Source organism: Carya illinoinensis, chromosome 4 (assembly GCF_018687715.1).
Source record: "Carya illinoinensis cultivar Pawnee chromosome 4, C.illinoinensisPawnee_v1, whole genome shotgun sequence".
In the NCBI taxonomy this organism is placed as follows: Eukaryota; Viridiplantae; Streptophyta; class Magnoliopsida; order Fagales; family Juglandaceae; genus Carya; species Carya illinoinensis.
In genome coordinates this window covers 14,137,832-14,156,398 of record NC_056755.1, presented here as the reverse complement: position 1 = coordinate 14,156,398, position 18,567 = coordinate 14,137,832, and the positions used below count along the sequence as shown (strand labels likewise).

At 34.9% G+C, this 18,567-nt stretch overlaps 1 protein-coding gene across 2 annotated transcripts; it reads right to left on the bottom strand.

The window, feature by feature from the left end:
* Positions 1–13,139: 13,139 nt before the first annotated feature.
* Positions 13,140–17,991, bottom strand: LOC122306626 (tyrosine-protein phosphatase DSP1-like). Of its 2 annotated transcripts, XM_043119064.1 has the most exons (6): positions 17,560–17,991; positions 17,298–17,391; positions 16,509–16,556; positions 14,148–14,205; positions 14,002–14,045; positions 13,140–13,915 (listed from the first exon to the last, which is right to left on the bottom strand). In XM_043119064.1, the coding sequence occupies exons 1-6, from the start codon at positions 17,847–17,849 to the stop codon at positions 13,712–13,714; spliced, it is 738 nt and encodes a 245-aa protein (XP_042974998.1). In that variant the 5' UTR covers positions 17,850–17,991; the 3' UTR covers positions 13,140–13,711. The 2 variants fall into 2 exon arrangements, with proteins under 2 accessions (XP_042974998.1, XP_042974999.1); XM_043119065.1 differs by lacking the exon at positions 16,509–16,556.
* Positions 17,992–18,567: the final 576 nt, after the last annotated feature.

The window sequence follows — 18,567 nt, the reverse complement described above, 5'->3', positions numbered from 1 at the left end:
CTTCTTTGCCTCATATTAAGGTTCTTCTGCTCAAACAGATACTTTAGGCTTTTGTGATCCGTGAAGACTTCACACTTCTCGCCATACAAATAATGTCTCCAAATCTTAAGAGCGAAAACTACTGCAGCTAATTCCAAATCATGAGTAGGAAAATTCTGCTCGTGATCCTTCAGTTGTCATGAAGCATAAGCAACCACTTTCCCTTCTTGCATTAGCACACATCCGAGTTCTGCCTTAGATGCATCGCTAAACACCAACAAAGGTTTAAGAGGTTTCGGCAATGTAAGTACCGGTGTGGTTGTAAGTCTTTTCTTCAACTCAAGAAAACTTGTTTCGCACTTGTCATTCCAAGTAAATTTCACATTTTTCTTAGTCAGGGCGGTGAGTGGTCCAGACAAACGGGAGAATCCTTCCACAAATCTCCTATAGTAACCAGCCAGTCCTAAGAAACTTCGGATCTCATGCTCACTGGTCGGTCTCTGTTAGTTCGTTACGGCTTCAATCTTGCTCCGAGTCTACTGCTGCTCCTCTACTAGAGATCACATGACCTTGAAATTTTACTTCTTCCAGCCAGAACTCACACTTACTAAGTTTGGTATAAAGTTTCTGATCCTTAAGTATAGTTAAAGCCATACTTAGATGATGTTTGTGTTCCTCCTTACTCTTAGAGTAGATTAAGATATCATCGATAAATACGACAACAAAATTATCCTAATAAGGTCCGAATATTTTGTTCATCATGTCCATGAATGCGGCTAGAGCATTGGTTAACCCAAAAGGCATCACCAAAAACTCGAAGTGGTCATACCTTATCCTAAAGGTAGTTTTCAGCACATCCTGATTCTTGACTTTTAACTAATGATATCCGAATCTCATGTCAATCTTTGAAAACACTACTGCTCCTTGCAATTGATCCAACAAATCATCAATTCTGGGTAATGGGTATCTATTCTTAATCGTCACCTTATTCAACTCTCTATAGTCTATGCACATCCTCATATACCCATCTTTTTTCTTCACGAATAACACAGGTGCTCCCCACCACGAAGAACTGGGGTGGATAAAACCCTTATTCAAAAGTTTCTCCAATTGTAGCTTAAGCTCCTTCAATTCGATAGGGGCCATACGATACGGCACTTTGTGAGTCGGAATTGTTGCCGGCTCCAACTCTATTTGGAATTCTGCTTCTCTATCCGGTGGTAAACCAGGTAACTCATCAACGAAAATTTCAAGAAAGTTTTCAACCACAGGTATCCCTTGGATTCCTATAGTTCCGGCTGTCTCATCTACAGTTATCAATAGAAACGCTGAGACTCCTTCATCGATACACTTCCTAGCTTGCAACGCCGAGATCAAAAATGGGGTGGCCTTAACTGATGTTCCCGCGTAACTCATCCTGTCTTCAGTTGGGAGTTCAAACACAACCTCTCGTTTCTGACAGTCTATCTTAGCGTAGTGCTTGAAAAGCCAGTCTATCCCCAAAATTAGGTCGAATTCCATCTGACCAAATACTAACAAATTAGCTTTCAGTGTCTTTCCTTCAAGCTCTAACGGATAATCCTTAACTAAACAAGTACAAGATACTGTATTCCCGTCGGGAATTAATACTACAACCCGTTGTGGTAAAAGCTCGGTCTGCAAACTACAAATTCGTGCAAACGCTGCAGACACAAAGGACTGCGACGCACCCGAATTGAATAGTGCACAAGCCGAGAACCTTAACAAATTAACACTTCCTAAAAAAATATATACACCAATATTAATACTAATTCTAACACATTCATAATACCTACAACATCATAAATACTAAAAGGAAAAGAAAAAAAAAATACCAGTCATGACGCCAGCTTCGTCAATTTCAGGTGTGTCTACATCAAAATCACCTGGTGTTACTGCATACACGCGTGCTGGGATGTGCGGTATTGGCTTGTCATCACCAGCTCCACTACCTTGCATGGCGTTAGAACAATCTCTAATCATATGTCCAGGTTTCCCGCATCGGTAACAGACTCCATATCTCCTATGACATTCTCCAGGATAACGCTTACCACACTTAGGGCATGGTGAATAAAAAGACAGCTTCTGTCCTCCTGTCATTATTCCCTTGTCTTTCTCCGGGCTAGAAAAATACCTCTTTTTCTCAGCATTACTGCTTGCAGCAAACGGCATGGCCCTCTTTCGATCGGTAATGTTTTGGATCGCCAATTCCTTCTCCTCAGCCTCTGCTATCGCCGCTACATTTACCAACTCTTAGTAATTCTCTATTCTGAGACAAGCTATTTGACTTTGGATTCTAGGCAGAAGTCATGCTTGAAACTTTTGTGCCTGCATCTTTTGAGTTGAAATCAAGTGGGGTGCAAACCTTCCTAATGCCATGAATTTAGCAGCATACTGCTCCACAGTCAAACTACCTTGTATTAAGGATGTGAACTTCTGGGCTTTCAGTTGTTTGACAAAGTCTGGGAAGAATCTGTTGTCAAACTCTTCCTTGAACCTCTCCCATGACAATGCAGCCATACTTCCTAGTTCCCTAACTAGAAGCTGCCTACGTATATCTCACCATATTCCAGCTTCTCCTTAGAATAGGTATACAGCATATAGAACTTTTTGGTCCTCAAGACATCCACAAATCTCGTACATTTTCTCGAAATCTAAAATCCATTTCTCGGCTCTCAGTGGCCCTTCATTACCAAAAAAATTCGGGTAACGGTAAATCAAAAACTTCTCATATGGACAACCCCTAATTTCGGGTTTGGGTACATGCACTTGTTGCTATTGCTGATGTCTAAGCACGTCAGTTAGCATATGTACAGGTTCAGCTAATCCTCCATCCATTGGAAAATTTTAATTCTCAGTCTTCCTCAGAGTTTTGAGGTATTCTACTGCGAGTTATTTGTCCCTTCCTGAAACATACGAGTATACTTATCACAACCACATACTACCTTTCATACCTCTAAGAAATCTAAGCCTAATGACAACTAAAATTTCAAGCCTAATATTTGGTGCATTTCCTAAGAACATGTGGATTTACTGCCTAGAGATGTATTGCTCTGATACCACCCTGTGACGCCCCCAAATTCCTTTTGGGATCGGACGGACATTTGAAGTGTCGAGACATGCAACACAAGGTTACCTGCCCCCGTTCATGATATATAAGATGCAATGTTCCTAACATGCATCTAACATTATGTAATATTCGCAACGGATAAATTTTTTTCTTTAGCAATATTATGGACCAAATTGAAAATATCTCAAATGCTTAAAGCATACTTCATATATAAAGACCCATTGAACAACTAAGATCACAACACTAGTCCAAAATGCTTATGATCCAAAAAGTACTGGAGATGCAACTCTATCATATAAGTAGTAATTTACGTTAACTACTATATTAACATTGACGTCGCATCGTCGCTCAGTCAATTGTGTCTAGTTGGTCAGCTTCTAATTCTCTTTCAGATCCTGTAATAAGATCTACCATTTGGAGAGAATGGTAGTTGGGACTACCACAGTGAGATTTGATTACAAATCTCAGTAAGTTAACAAAAAATTTACACGCAAGCTAATGATGCATGGATGATGGTAAAAGTATGAATGTATAATCAAATTCATAAGTAATTAAAACATAACTTGACGTACAACATAGCATAACTGACATAACTTAAATTGAAATGTGAACTGAACTTGACTTGACATGAACTTGATCTGAAACTTGACTTAACATGAACTTGCCCTGAAACTTGACTTTAACTGCTTAAATACATACTCCACAATTATTATGGCCTCATGTATTTTACGTGTCACAATACAGTTAAATACATACTCCGCAGTTGTTGTGACTCCATGTATTCTACGTGTCATAATTGTTGTGTCTCACGTAGTGTATGCGTCACAACTGCTGTGACCCCATACTTCGTGTGCCACAGTTGTTGTGAACTCCACGAAACTGAATGTAACTCAAGATGAAACGTGACTAGAATATGAAAGGACAGAAGCCATGACGTAACATAACATGACTTGAATATAACTTGAAAGACATGAACAACTTGAGATACGGTTATATCGTAACATGACTTAAATATGTAATACACAATATTTCATAACATGATATCACATGTAACGGAAACATAAATAACATAACATACTTGTAATAGATGGCATATTTAACATTATGTACTTGCAATATATGACAAAATATCTTGTGTAACAGATGAAACTCATGACAGAATAAATTCTGTGTAATAGACAAATATGTGATAACTTAGCATGGCATGGCATATATGATAACACACATACATACACTGTAGTTCCTTTACTTAGCACACATACACAGTAGACTGCTAGTAAGTTAAAAGTGAACTTACCTTGATCTCCGCGTTTCTTATAAAAGCTCAAGCGCGATCACGAGGAATTGTAATTAATGATTCTAAAAATTAGAACTAAATCACTAATAATTTGAAATATGAAAAAATACTAACTTAAGAGTAAAATTTCCATTTTACCCTCTACATGTGAGAAAATGACCATTTTACCCCTAACTTAAGGGTTTTGCATGCTAACTCCAAAAGTCACCAAAATTTACATGCCTCATATAAATTTTATCCTAAACTTAAATATCAATTTAGAAAAATTAAAACTGATTACAATTATTAAAACTCCATAAGGCCCAAATTCCCATATGTTATTTCCTTTGATTTTTGTTTCTAACTTGTTTTGATCAACCTTTTGATTTATGACTTATAAAGTTATGATCTTCCAACCAAACCATCACATGATTTAAAAAGATGTCCTAAAACATATATAAACTTCTAATTCAAGATCAAATGGTTAAACATTAACCAAAACATAAATTTAACCAAGAACATCCATACTTTGGCCTATCCGAATATTTTTTTACATAAAATTTCATATCTTTGAAACTAACATCAAATATCTTCAAAATAATATTATAACATGTATATAAGAGGCTAAGGATCCTCCAATAAAATTATCAAGGCCATTGGAATAGGTTTAGACCACCAAAGATTTAAATTTTCTCAAAACAGAAACTGTTTTTCCTCTTCCAATTTCTAAGTTTCTACATCTAAGAAAATCTTTCATCAAAACCTTTAATCATGCAACAATGCTCAACCAATAATTATATACACATGTTAACAATACTTCATAAAAATTTTGGACCAATATCTATCCATTAGCTTGGTCAAATACTCCAAACTATAATATATTCTCCAGTTTATCTCTCAGAATGACCTTTCTAGAGTTTAAATAATATTTAACTAACCAAATGATTTTCAAATGAAACAAATAAGATATTCACGTAAACTAGACTCAAAAATGAACTTGTATGAATGAGACTTTATGATAAAACACTTATAAAAATTTCTAAATGGGCGTGCAATAGAATACTTAAAAATTGTCCGAGAGAGTGTTTGGTGTTCTTTCAATGAATGTGTAAAGGCAGATGATTTCGTGGGGAGTGGCTGGAGGTATTTATGGACAAAATATGGAAGAGGATGAGGCTGGAGTGAGAGTTGAATGTAGGTCTCTCTTACCCAATAATATCTAAAAAAAATCAACTCAAGATATTTTTATCCAATAATATCCATAAAAATCAGCTTAAGATATTTTTTATCCAATAATATCCATAAAAATCAATTTAAGAATTTTTACCCAATAATATCCACGAAAATCAGCTCAAAATATTTTCTAAAGGTGGAGAGTAGACTTGGAAGAGTGAGGTGGCTAAGATCTTTCCATGTGTCCAATTAAAACTTTTCTAACTATTTTCAATAATCAAAAACACACTTCTGATATCATAGTGAGTAATAACACTAACTATATAGTTAGACTAAAACCTATATGATTAATAGATTCGTGAAAACTTATGGGATCTTCACAAGATTCTTAAAGCCAATAGAAATTTCATCATTAAATTTCTAGCGGGCTGTCACACTTAGTGTATATGTTAATGTTAGTATATGTGTGTTATGTTGGTCCCACATTGCTTGGATAAGGTCCTTGTGTAATCTTTGGCCTATAAATAGGCCACATTGTATAGCACAATATATATATAAATATATATATATATATATATATATATATATAATTGGGTAATACAATTCTAACATTCTACATTTGGATGCCACAACTTGTACCCATAGTTAGGGTTGCTACACCATTAAGAGGCGAGTTCTTCCCTATCATACCCCACTCTTGCCTCAAGCATAGAGTTGTATTACTCCAATGCCCCCTTCCCACCCCCATTTCTATCATACCCCACTCTTGCCTCAAGCATAGAGTTGTATCACTCCGATGCCCCCTTCCCACCCCTATTTCAAGTTTCAATAATATCCGTCCTACAAAGTATTTTAGAAGAACTAATTTTTTATAGGTGAATCTTTAATCATATTTCTATATTCTCACAAATTCCATGCTCTACTTTAAATTAAAGAAACCTCCCCTTGATTAATAGGGTAAGATTTATTTTACAACTAATCTAGTTATGTAAACAATCATCAGCACCACTAATAGTCTTATACCATTCAAAGTATGTATATATATAGGTTGTCAAACTTCCTAAAAGTGACTTTCTATGCAACAAAGAGCAGGTGTGTTAAACTGTCTATCACTTAAATACTTTATCATATAAGTTTTTTTTGTTAAGATTGCAAGTGTTTCAACTATTTTGCCAAACCTATAGTTTGTATAAATAGAGGTTTATAATAGCATTGGAAACAAGGAGAAAAGTTATTCAAATTTTTTTACAACACACACTATCCACATGGTATAATTTGATTTGTAAGATCAAATTTTAAAATTATATTCCAAATCAAATTATGTAATATGGATGGTGTGTGATGTAAATACATTTGAATAGAATTATTCTTATAATATTGTAACTTAGAATCCAACCTAGCATTCAACTTTGTGCAAATGGAGTAGCTAAAGCTTGTTTTTACAATGCTTAGGTTTTTTTATTTTTATTGAATTACATTAACTTGGCGTCTTGAATAGATTAGTCTTCTATGATTATTTGGTTTTTGAGTTTTTAAAAACCATCAAGAATTCTAAAGATGTTACCATGATATTCTTCGGCCATAATTGAATGAATTTTTAATAAATTTATGAAATACTGTCATCTTTTAAAATAACAAAAAAAATTAGAATAACCTTTTTTATTTTTATTTTAAATATGAGCAATACTATGCTTCATCTTAAATTTGTTAGTCATATTAATTAACATGGAACATTTTAAGTAAATTTATAAAATGAATTTATAAGCTAATCACTTGAATGAAAAATCATTTAAAACACGATTATATATAGGATCAATATATATGTTTAAATGCTAAATAATAACTAGAATCATTTTGGAAAAGATTGACACCACATTATAACTAAATAAATAAATAAAAGATTATTATACACAAGGGACGCTTTTCACACATGAAAACATCTCTTTCTTTTTCTCCCTCACCTTTCTCCTCCTAATCTCCCTCTCTAATCCCAACCATCCCATGTCCTTTCTCCTCCCTTTTTCCTTATGATCTAGTTATTTTCCCCTCACTTCTCCTTGGCTTATTGTTATTTCTCCAAGATATTGAACATTAGATCTAGAGCTTTGTGTCAATCTACTATTCAAATACCATTTACCATACCATCAATATAGCCACATATAGCTTTGTGCCGCTTATTTGCGAAAAATTTGAATTCTTTTTTTACTCCAATTAATCTCATTTTGTTGGGCAATGGTTTGTCTACTAACCTTACTTTTGCTTTTCTTTGGGAGGGAGGAGGGGATCTTAAGTATGCACCTAGTCACTACCCATCACCACCCATCTGTCATGTTAGAAGCTCCCTAGTGCTCAGCCTCACCAACTCTACTTGCTATTTAGATTTTTGATCGGCAAGTAGATCATACATACAAGCCGTCAGCACCAACAAGTAATGAACCCAACTAAGTTGATGGCCCTCCAGCTAAATTATTGTCCTTTTTTTATTTGAGTTGCTAAGTTATCCTAGTGGCCCATGGCCTTAGCTATTATTTTTAGAAATTGGCCCATGGCCTTATTTTGGTTTATATCGATTATGGGGTGTCTCATAGTATGTATACTGGAGGTAGTTGTTTGTAAGGGGGATCTAGAATGTTGTTTGGCTTAATTTTGCTGGAAGAATTGGGCAGCCTCGAACAACCCCAAGTCATGATTGTTTTCCCATACTGATATCCATTACAATTTCCTAAATTCTTTCCATATTTCTATTTCTATCTCTTTTATATCTTAGTATCTCCTTGCATTTCATTGAGGTTCATAACAATTGGCATCAAAGCCATACAATTCTCCATGACAAATAGGGTAAGATCCAAGAAGCAGCAATAAATTATGTTGTTGATTAAGTTGTGTTCGGGTAGTGGAGTATTCTGAGGACACTCAACTATTATTCATTATTTTATCATTACTTTTCACCTACTTTTTACTTCTTTTTATTACTATTCACTACTATTTAATATTTTATCATTACTTTTTTATTATTGTTCACAGATCATCTGAGATCACTTCACTACCCAAAAGTAAGTCCATGGAAGAAATTCTTGAAACAACCCTACAACTCAAGAATGCAATCGACCAAACATAATAAAATTACAAGGTTTTCAAGCAACAATTAAAAGAATCCTTTGTGGAGTGGCAAGACCAGGTTACACAGTAGAATGAAGAAGATGCAGTAAAGGGTGAAAAAGAGATGGCGGTGTCCACGAAAGTTTCTCCCAAAGAAATCCCTCTTCCCTCTGTTATTAGAATTCCAAATCTGAAATTAATTTCTAAACTCTTAGAAAAACAAATATCATGGCCGATTCCTGATGAAGAAATTATTAAGTATGAAGTCAACATTATCCAATCCCGCCTCAAAACTGGCTTTTACAAATCTAGGGGTTATGGTCATTGCAATGGCAATTACCTTCAAGATGTTCATATGGAGATTTTTGCTGAAAATACTTAGGTTTCTTATTCTAATTTGTGGATTTTTTAGTCTTCTCACTTGCTATTTTTTCACAAGTCAAATTCAACCATTGTCTCACTCTATTTACTATTCCAATGTTGCTTACTGCATTCATGTGCTTTCTCGGCAAGTGGCAAAGACGCATAACTGGACGGTGGCATTGAAAACACGTATAGTCTTCCATAAACTATTGAAGGAGAGAGATCCTACTTTAAGGGAAGAACTTATTTTTTTCGAAGGGAGTGTGTATACTCCAGCTTTCTAATTTCAAGATTGATTCAAGTCCAATTGCTTGGAGCTGCTCTGCCTGGGTATGTACTTATGCATTATTTTTGGAGAACAGGCATGTTCCTAGGAAGAGAGTTCTTGTGGTCACTAATAACATAGTAGCGCCGCTCTACATGGATAAGACTATTGAAACTCTAACTCGAGGAAACCCAAATGTCTTACTTGAGAGTGTGATTTTACAAGATAGGAAAAAATAGAAGCAAATGGATACACATATGAAAATATTTGACAAGGCCAATGAGTCACGACTTGACCGGCATTGTACTTTGGTTGCCCTTGGGGGTGGTGTGATTGGTGATATGTGTGGATTGTTTGCTACCTCCTTCCTTCATGGTGTTAATTTCATTCAAATTCCTACAATAGTGATGGCACAAGTGGATTTCTCTGTTGGTGAAAAGACTAAGATAAACCACCACTTTGCGAAGAACTTGATCGGAGCCTTTTATCAACCTCAATGTGTACTTATCACCAGGTATGCTTATTTTGTGAAAGTGGTTGAATCTTTGGAATCATGTAATTTAAATAAGGAAAGTTCTGTTGAAATTTTGGGGCATTTAGGAGATAGTCACCATATTGCACCCCACTAGATTGCGGAAATGTCAATTAAGAATGGTGTGGTTATGATCTTTAGCTGTTTGGTGTTCAGTGTTGGGTGTTTTAGTACTCTGGCTCGCCAAAAGGAATACTCGAATTTCAATTGGTATATAAATGAATATTATATGTTGGTTGAGAAATTTTATGAAAATCATTTTACCATTGTTGGAAATATTTTTGAGAACTTTGAGGTTATTGGTACTTCTTCTATACTCTATGGTCGTTCAGAGATGATATTATGTGCTTGGGACAGTGTAGTTGCTTGGCAATTAACACTTACTCATCGAGAGACAAAGGTGGAAATCAAAGGGGATGTGGGAAATTCAAAGGATATAAATTCACATGAGGGAAATCATTTGATAGACAAACAAATCTTGTGGCCCTTTGATAAAGGAAGGGGAAAAGATATTGTGGGAAATCAATTGATAGAGAAACGAAGCTTGTGGCCCTTTGATAGAGGAAGGGGAAAATAAATGGTGGGGAATCTTTTGGTGAACAAACTGAGAGCTGCTTTGGAATACTTTTATCTTTTAGTCGCCGTCACCTTGTTCTATACCTCTGTTGTTATGCACGCCAATTATGTTCAACTACCTAGCTATTCAAGTGAGTTCTCTGGAGTTGAGACAACAAAATGCCAGCTTATTCACATTACATTAAGATAACTACTATAGGGTTATGGTCACATAATGAGACTAAATGTAATGTGATCGATGTCCCTATTATGGAAACTATGACGGATAAATTAGAAGTTGCAAATGTGGATGGAGATGGATTGACATTTGTGGCTGCAACATTTTGGTTAAATTGGATTGGTTCTGGTGCTAGAAGGGGCAAACTAGCATGGAACTCTAGAAGACCAACACTGAACTTATTGAGAACCAAGCAGAACCTTCAAGGAGTAGTCTTGAAGGTTGCTAATCATTTGAAGACTACCTGGTGACCAAGTGTGGCGTGCTTATGAGGTAGTTGTTTGTATTCTTTGCAACTACAATGTTTTCAGATATGTGGATGATAGAATTCTTCACTTTGGGGTAAAAACCACTACTTCTCTAATCCTTCATGTCAAAGGCACTAAATATGATCCAAAGGCATTAATGGGGAACACTACTGCTGCAATTAGCAAAGCTTGGTCATAAGAGTTATATTAATGTTCTCAACCTTGAGGACAAGACTCTTTAAAAGGATGGACAATGTAATAAACCCAACTAAGTTGGGCCGAGCTTGATGGACCTCCGCCTAAATTGTTGTCCTTTTGTTTTATTTGAGTATCTAAGTTATCCTAGTGGCCCATGGCCTTAGCTATTGTTTGTAGAAATAGGCCCATGGCCTTATTTTGGTTCTTGTCGATTATGGAGTGTCTCACATATATATACTAATTGGAGGTAGTTGTTTGCAAGGAGAGATTCGGAATTTTGTTCAGCTTGATTTTGCTAAAGGAGTTGGGGTGCCTCGAACAATCCCAAGCCATGCTTGTTTTTCCAGACTAATATCCATTACTTTTCCTTCTTAAATTCCTTCCATATTTCTATTTCTATCTCTTTTATATCTTAGTATCTCTGTGCATTTCATTAAGGTTCATAACACAACACATGTGGCTACTACGCTCTATCACGTTCAGTCTTCTATAACGTGAGATTGGAGTTCAATAACAACTATATATTGTAGTTCAATCTTTCTGCACACCACACCTTACTAGTGTTACCACAACCCTAATTATGATCACCTCCAAAATTGTTTTAGCGATTATCGTCTCTTGGCTTCAAATCAGGAAACATCATTAAGCCATTTATCGATTTAATCTTATTTCCTAATTCTATCTTAGCTGCATTTGAATTATTAAGAAACCAAATCCATTTTTGTGAAATTCTTTAATCATTCACTAAACCACTTCAATTGATTGATTTAGGCCAATTTAGACTCATTCTAGCCGATTTTAAACCGATTTGAATCGATTCAAGATTTTATTTAGTTTTAAGTTGTCTAACAACTAAGTTTTTGAAAAAAAAAAAGAATCTTGTACAAAAATATGATAAAACTAAAAATATATTAACTTTTTCATCATTGTGTTTAATAAATATTGCAGAAAAATTGAAAGATAAAATACGTGGTTTTTTTATTTTTTGTAGTTGAATAAAAAAATAGGAGTGAATGACTATTTTGTATTAAATTTGTTGTTGTGCAAAAAGTATTACATTTTCCATGTACTTGTAACTTAATGATCTTTATCTTCTTCATATATGAGACCAAAAAAAATGTCAACAATAAAGTTAAATACATAAATTATACGTTTATTGAAACTATTTAGACTCATCTCATATTTTTATTGAAATTAGTCAATGAATTTATATTTAACACTCTTTTATAATGCTTGATTTGAATTATATATAATACTTTTATTAGTATTTAAATAACTAGTTCAAAATTGTTATAAATTGCTCGATTTATTGAATCAGTTCTTACCCGATTTCCATTTTTCGAACCATGATTTGAATGTTTGTTGAGAACCCCTCCCTTGCCATTTGTCCTTACATCTGTTTTCTAGAAATTATATAAAAAAATTAAAATTTAAATAAATAAATAAATAAAACGAAGGGCATTATCTTTTTCTTTATAATATCAAACACTCAACAAATGTATCCTTTCCTCTTTTCTCCTCTTCTTTTTTTTTTTAATATCATTGTCATGCTTGGAAAGGGGACACGCCTAACATCAAGGATCTCTCAAAGAAATTGATAGTGTCCTAAAGTAATAATTCGTCCAAGAATAAAGAATTTGGAGTGGATTCTTTTCCGGGCTCAAAAGGGCAAGGAAAAAGGACGGGATGAAACGAAATTATTCGCTCTAGGATTTATGCTTTTTAATGGGCCTTACCAAATGGGTAAAAGTATGGCATTATGGTACTCTCCAGTCTCCCGGATAAAGAACACCATAAATTTAAGGAAACTTTGCTTACTTTTGACGATTGCCATGCATGGCCCATGGGTCTGATGAACTACAATTTTCCATGCAGTGGCCCTTTCTCTCTCTTCAATTTAACATCGAACCCCATATGCCATGACACTTTAGGATGAATTCAAAGACATGCTCTTCATTATTTTTTTTATTTTTATTTTTTTGGCCCGTCATTTTCTTCGAGTAACGTTCAATGGAAATATCTCATCTTTGGTAATTCTCTCAGCTAGCTACCCACCCAGACATGGTTAGCTAGCCATCACAGAACATCATAAAATCTCACATATTCAGCATCATCACAGCAGCAATTTGAGTTAAATGCTAGGACTCCATTTCCCATTATATCGCATTTAGCATGTTTGTCTAATTACCTCGTACAGATCCAACATAACTATTCTATAACTAAATTTTATTTATCCTTCCAGCTACCCGACCAAGAATCCTGGGTGGATGGTCTCCCTAGCTGCTTTGTCTTCCATTAATCGACGACAGAAACAGCTGTAGGGGAGTAGCTGTTATGAACCCTTAAACCAAGCTAGCTAAGAATTTGGAGAGGGACTCCGGACACATCTACAGACATGGTGCATGTACAGCAGCGAACGTTAAGAGTCTGCCTAGCAACCAAATCAAGGAAAATAAAAGAAAGATAGGATTGATTCGATCGAATGTGGTGGGGAGGGGGGTGGGGGGCAGTGTGGTAAGGGGAGGGTTTCTAAGACTCCAAACAGGACATGCTACTTTATATTCTATTTATTCTCAAGGAAAAAAGAAGAATTATTCCTTTGCCACGGAAGTGCATCCTAGGAACTCATCAACTTTCCCTATTGATTCTGAAGTAGGGCCTACAGGATTCTCTTCTGATAAAGAAAGGATAATCCAATCAATAGGCCTGCTCGTTACCTCCTCGAATAGGAGAATTACAGTGGTGGAGATGCTTCAAACTAGACACATCAAACAATTCCATAAACCTCTGATCTGAAACTCTAGCTTTAGCAGCAGCAAATCGCTGGTACTCATCAAAGACAGATGTCAGGCACCAGCTTTGGAATTTTCTCAAGCATCCCACAAGACAACCAGTTCGATGCTGGATATATAAAGAATCAGCAGTTATCAATATTATGAAATTAAAATCACGTAAGGAAAGAATATGACATCCAAAAATGAGCATACCTTCCCACGTTTACAATGAATTAAAACTGGATGATTCCTTACATCTGCATTGCATACAGGTAAAAGTGAATACAATCAATTACTTAAAGCAATAACACCACAATTGAACCAGAAATCAAACCAAAAGATATTTGAATCTGCAGTACCAAGAACAACTTTTAATGCTTCATGAATCATATTGTCCGGGATGTTCACAAAAGGCTCCTGAATATATAAAATTTGAAAATATTTCTTGTTAAATCAGATATCATTCCAGATAATAGAACTTCAAGTACAGTCATATTTTACCTATTGGAGCACCATTATAACTATAGTGCCAATTAAATATCACTGCTAACAACTTTTTTTTTTTAAGTTCTTAACACCAAAAGATTTACTCCCCAGTTTAATACTTTATTATTCATTTTGGAGAAAGCAACATGCAATTTTGGCTCTGAAGGGTCATAATTCCTGGTTAGTGGTTAGGCTAGTTAATACACAATAATTGTAGCAATAGTGTCACCATCTAATTACCATTCACGTGATGATCGGCATACTAGCAAAGACTTGTTGGTATTAGAATCAGCAGCCAAATCCAAGCCTCATATTGAGACAAATACCCAAGTGCAAACATTCACCATCTTCAACCATCTAGTGTCTACTGTCTAATACTCCTTTATTCAGAAGCTCATACAATCACAAACTACTTTATAAAAGTGCTTTTGACTCCCTTGCATGGTTTAGTTATACACCCCCATCTCATTCCAATCACGTGTTAAAATGACATTACCCACTAATAATTAGATCAGTTTTCTCTTGTTTTAAAATAATAAAGTAGAGGGTTGATAGGTAGTGATGCATCAACAGGTTGAGATAGGAGTGGGATGAAGGTGCAGTAAATAGCTCCAAAACATTATGAGCATTTGTGATATCCCACTAAGTCCCATATTGGGGAGTAAATCCTTACGTGATTAGTGTAAAGTCTCACATTAGTTCCTTGTTAAGTTAAACTGAACTTTGTAATGAGTCCAATGAGTTCCAATTGTAACATTAACTCTTCATTTTCTTTTCTCTCTCTCTTTTTTTTTTTTTTTTTTTTTTTTTTTTTTTTTTTGAAATTTTGGAGTATATGTTCATATGTGACATAGGTTTTTCGTTGGGTCGTTACAAATAAAATCAAGGCCAAACTAATACATGTGACACTGGACACTCAATGTGACGTGGGCCCTAACATGGACATCAGGTACTTGAGTCAAGGAGATTGTAATGTCTCACTAGTCCCATATTGGGTGGGAGAAGTACGATAGAGGCGAATGACTATGATAAAGGTGCAGTGATCTCAAGTCCCATCTTCATTCCTTACCAAGTGGAACTAGGATATATAAAAGTTCTAAGGAACTCCATTTGTGACATTAACTAGGCACCTTGATATATAACCATGTGAACTGGGTTTTTCCTTGGGTCATTACAATGTCACTTTTTCCCATAAAAGCCTGTTTTACAAGTATGTTTTGAATATATATGAACACTGACCATCTTTCGGAGTGAAATGCCATGCTAGAATGAATTTCAATCTTAAGAAAACATTACTCAAATAATGCTTGTTCTCTAATATTATTATTTCACTATCATGTGTATGGTGTTTGGTAATTGCAGCTATCACAATTCTCCATAGTATCCAAACCACCATCATGGATGGTCCTGAATAACTGTTTCAATGACAGATCCCAAACCTGTTCTAAGTAAATTCAAACAGCAAAACACACACGCATGGATATAATAAGAAATTGAATATGTGAAGAGGACAAGAACAATGGTGGCAACAGGAAAATAAAATTAGGAAGATCGGCCAAAACAGTCTGGATGGGATGTCAACAATGTTTATAAAGAGTTCGAACAAAAATCTTGTTCTTACCTTCTAAGAATACACCAGGCCTAACCACTACACCACCAATACCCCAAAGTACAAAAACATGACCAATAATGAAATATTTACAAAAGAAGTTCAGAAAATTGCATATCAGATAGCAAGTAGCAAATATTAAGAAATGTAAAGGAATCTGCAGATACATAAGAGAACCAGAAACCAAGCTACATCTCTGAACCTTATAAAAAGAAATAAATGAAACCCTGACCAAATTTGAAGAGGTGCAGTTCAGATGAAAAACCACGGAAATTGAGGAAATGTATTGTAGAGAAATAAGAGGGACAAAAAATTACCCCTTTTCTAAGTTACTTTTTTTCTCCATCAAGGAATTGGAATTTAAATTATAAATTCAGAGCTCCAGGTGCAGAGCAGAATTTTACATGCTATTATTACTGTAACAACAAGAGAAAAGAACAGAAGATTTTCTTAATCTGGAAATCATTCTAATCTAACTAGAACTATCAAAATATTTTTAGAGTATTAATCATAATGTACTCGAATCTATTCATTCGACTAACTGTTTGAAATTATATTTGAAAGGGATCTTCACAAGATGTGTAGTGGATAGATGGGTACCATGATTTCATTCATCCTAACTTACCAGCATAATGTAAAAGTTTTGACTCCCGAGTATATGATCTGAAAAGGGCTAGCAAAGGAAAAGAAGGAAAAAATTAAATGAAATTAAGGCCTATGCAGAAAAAATATATATATACATATATATATGTATGTGTCAATAAAATGAAAATGGGCTCATTAAAAGAAATTACAACACGAAAGTAAATCTCACTAACATAATCATTATCACATATAAATTATACGTTTTATGACGCTAGCTATGAGCCTAACGTAACCAAAGCTTAAAACTTCCTTGCGATTTCAACTTTGTAAATATATCCAGTCTACAGATTCCCCAATTTAGTTACTGAATACTATTTATAAGCAAACTCTGAAAGGATTTGTTTCGTGTTTAATGTTTTTAGTGCAATAGTCCCTCTCGGATACTCAAAATTAGACATGCATGTATAAAAAAGAAAAAGATCACATCAAACTTGAAGGGAACGCGAGATTTTAATATCATCTTTCGCCTATAAAAATGCATGGCACTTTGTCATGACTATTTTAATAATATATTATGTATCTTGAATTCTGTTTTTTGTACTTTTGTATACTCTGCAGACAAATAGATCATATTCGTTTTAACAAAAAAAGAAAAAATGTAATTATCAATTTGACCGCAGAAAAAGCAAATCCCCGCTCCTGCCACTGCTAACATTATCCATATATAGATAGAAACCTTTTCTTCCGAAGCAAACAAAAGTATGATGAAAATTAAGTTTAAAATAACAATCACCAATGAGAGAATTAGGCTGCATATACACACATATACCTTGTATCCTTCAATCCCGAATTGAAAAAGCTTGATCCCGTTGGACTTGAGAAACTCCATGTTCGCCTCCGGATACGGTTCGGGACACAGATATCTAAATCCACAACAGAACACAAAGGAACCTATATTCATAAATCCATTTTGTGTACACACACACACACAAACATATATGCCAATATGTCTATAGTACTTCTGTATCTATAGGTGTGTGCAGAGTTGAAAGAGCAAATGAGAGGGGACCCGTTGCTAGAATGGTAGTTACACGATGGAGCGGAGGCCTAGAGTTTGGAGGAAAGAGAAGTTAGCGAAGTCAGGGAAACCGGAGCGGAAAATGCCGTTATCGACCATGGCAAAGTTGAGAGGCGGTATGAAGGAGTCCTCGGCGTGGCAGTCACCTTCTGCATCATCTTTTGCGGCGGAGGGAGGCGAGGCGAAGTCGAAGTCGCAGTGTTTAGCGGCGAAGGTGGAGGAGACGACCTCGATTGACCGGCACATCTCGTCCCCTCCCTCCTGGCGCTCTTCTACTTCTAGTTTCATTGAATTGAGAGTCATATATATTTACTGCACTTGTAGAAAAATAAATAAATACTGATGGAGAGAATATATTAATAGACTATAGTGTGTAATATGAGAGAGAGAGAGAGAGAGAGAGAGAGAGAGAGAGGAGAAGAGGAAGGCGCGGGGGGGAGGTGGATCGTGCAGGATATTCTAGAAGTGCGAAGCTGAATATATAGAGGCAACGAGAGTGAGAGAGAGTAGAAAAAGCGACGGATTTCGTAAGTTATAAAAATTTATTTACGTAATTATCAGCTTTTAATAACATTACTTCTCGTGCAATTAACGATTTTTTTTTTTTTCAAGTCAATTGTCTTCTAACCCACCAATTGTCATGGATCTATATAAATATAAAAAATTCTATATACCATATCATCGTCTAATTTATATTTTATTAAATAAAATATAATATATTTATTATTATTAAATAATTATTTATTATATATTTTTTTATTATTTAATAATAATAAATATATTATATTTTTTTTAATAAGATAAAAATAAAATAAGAGTATAGATATTGATTTGTCACCCTAAAATTCAAAGCGAATGCATAGACATTGATTTGACAAAATCCTTGGCATTAAATTTGGTAATAATGGTTGAGATTTATGGAAATCTATGGTCTACCTGCTAGGGAAATTAAATTTCCCATTAACTAAACTTGGGCTGAGATTCTTTCAAGTTATCCGTCCAAATTTGACAATGAGTTATG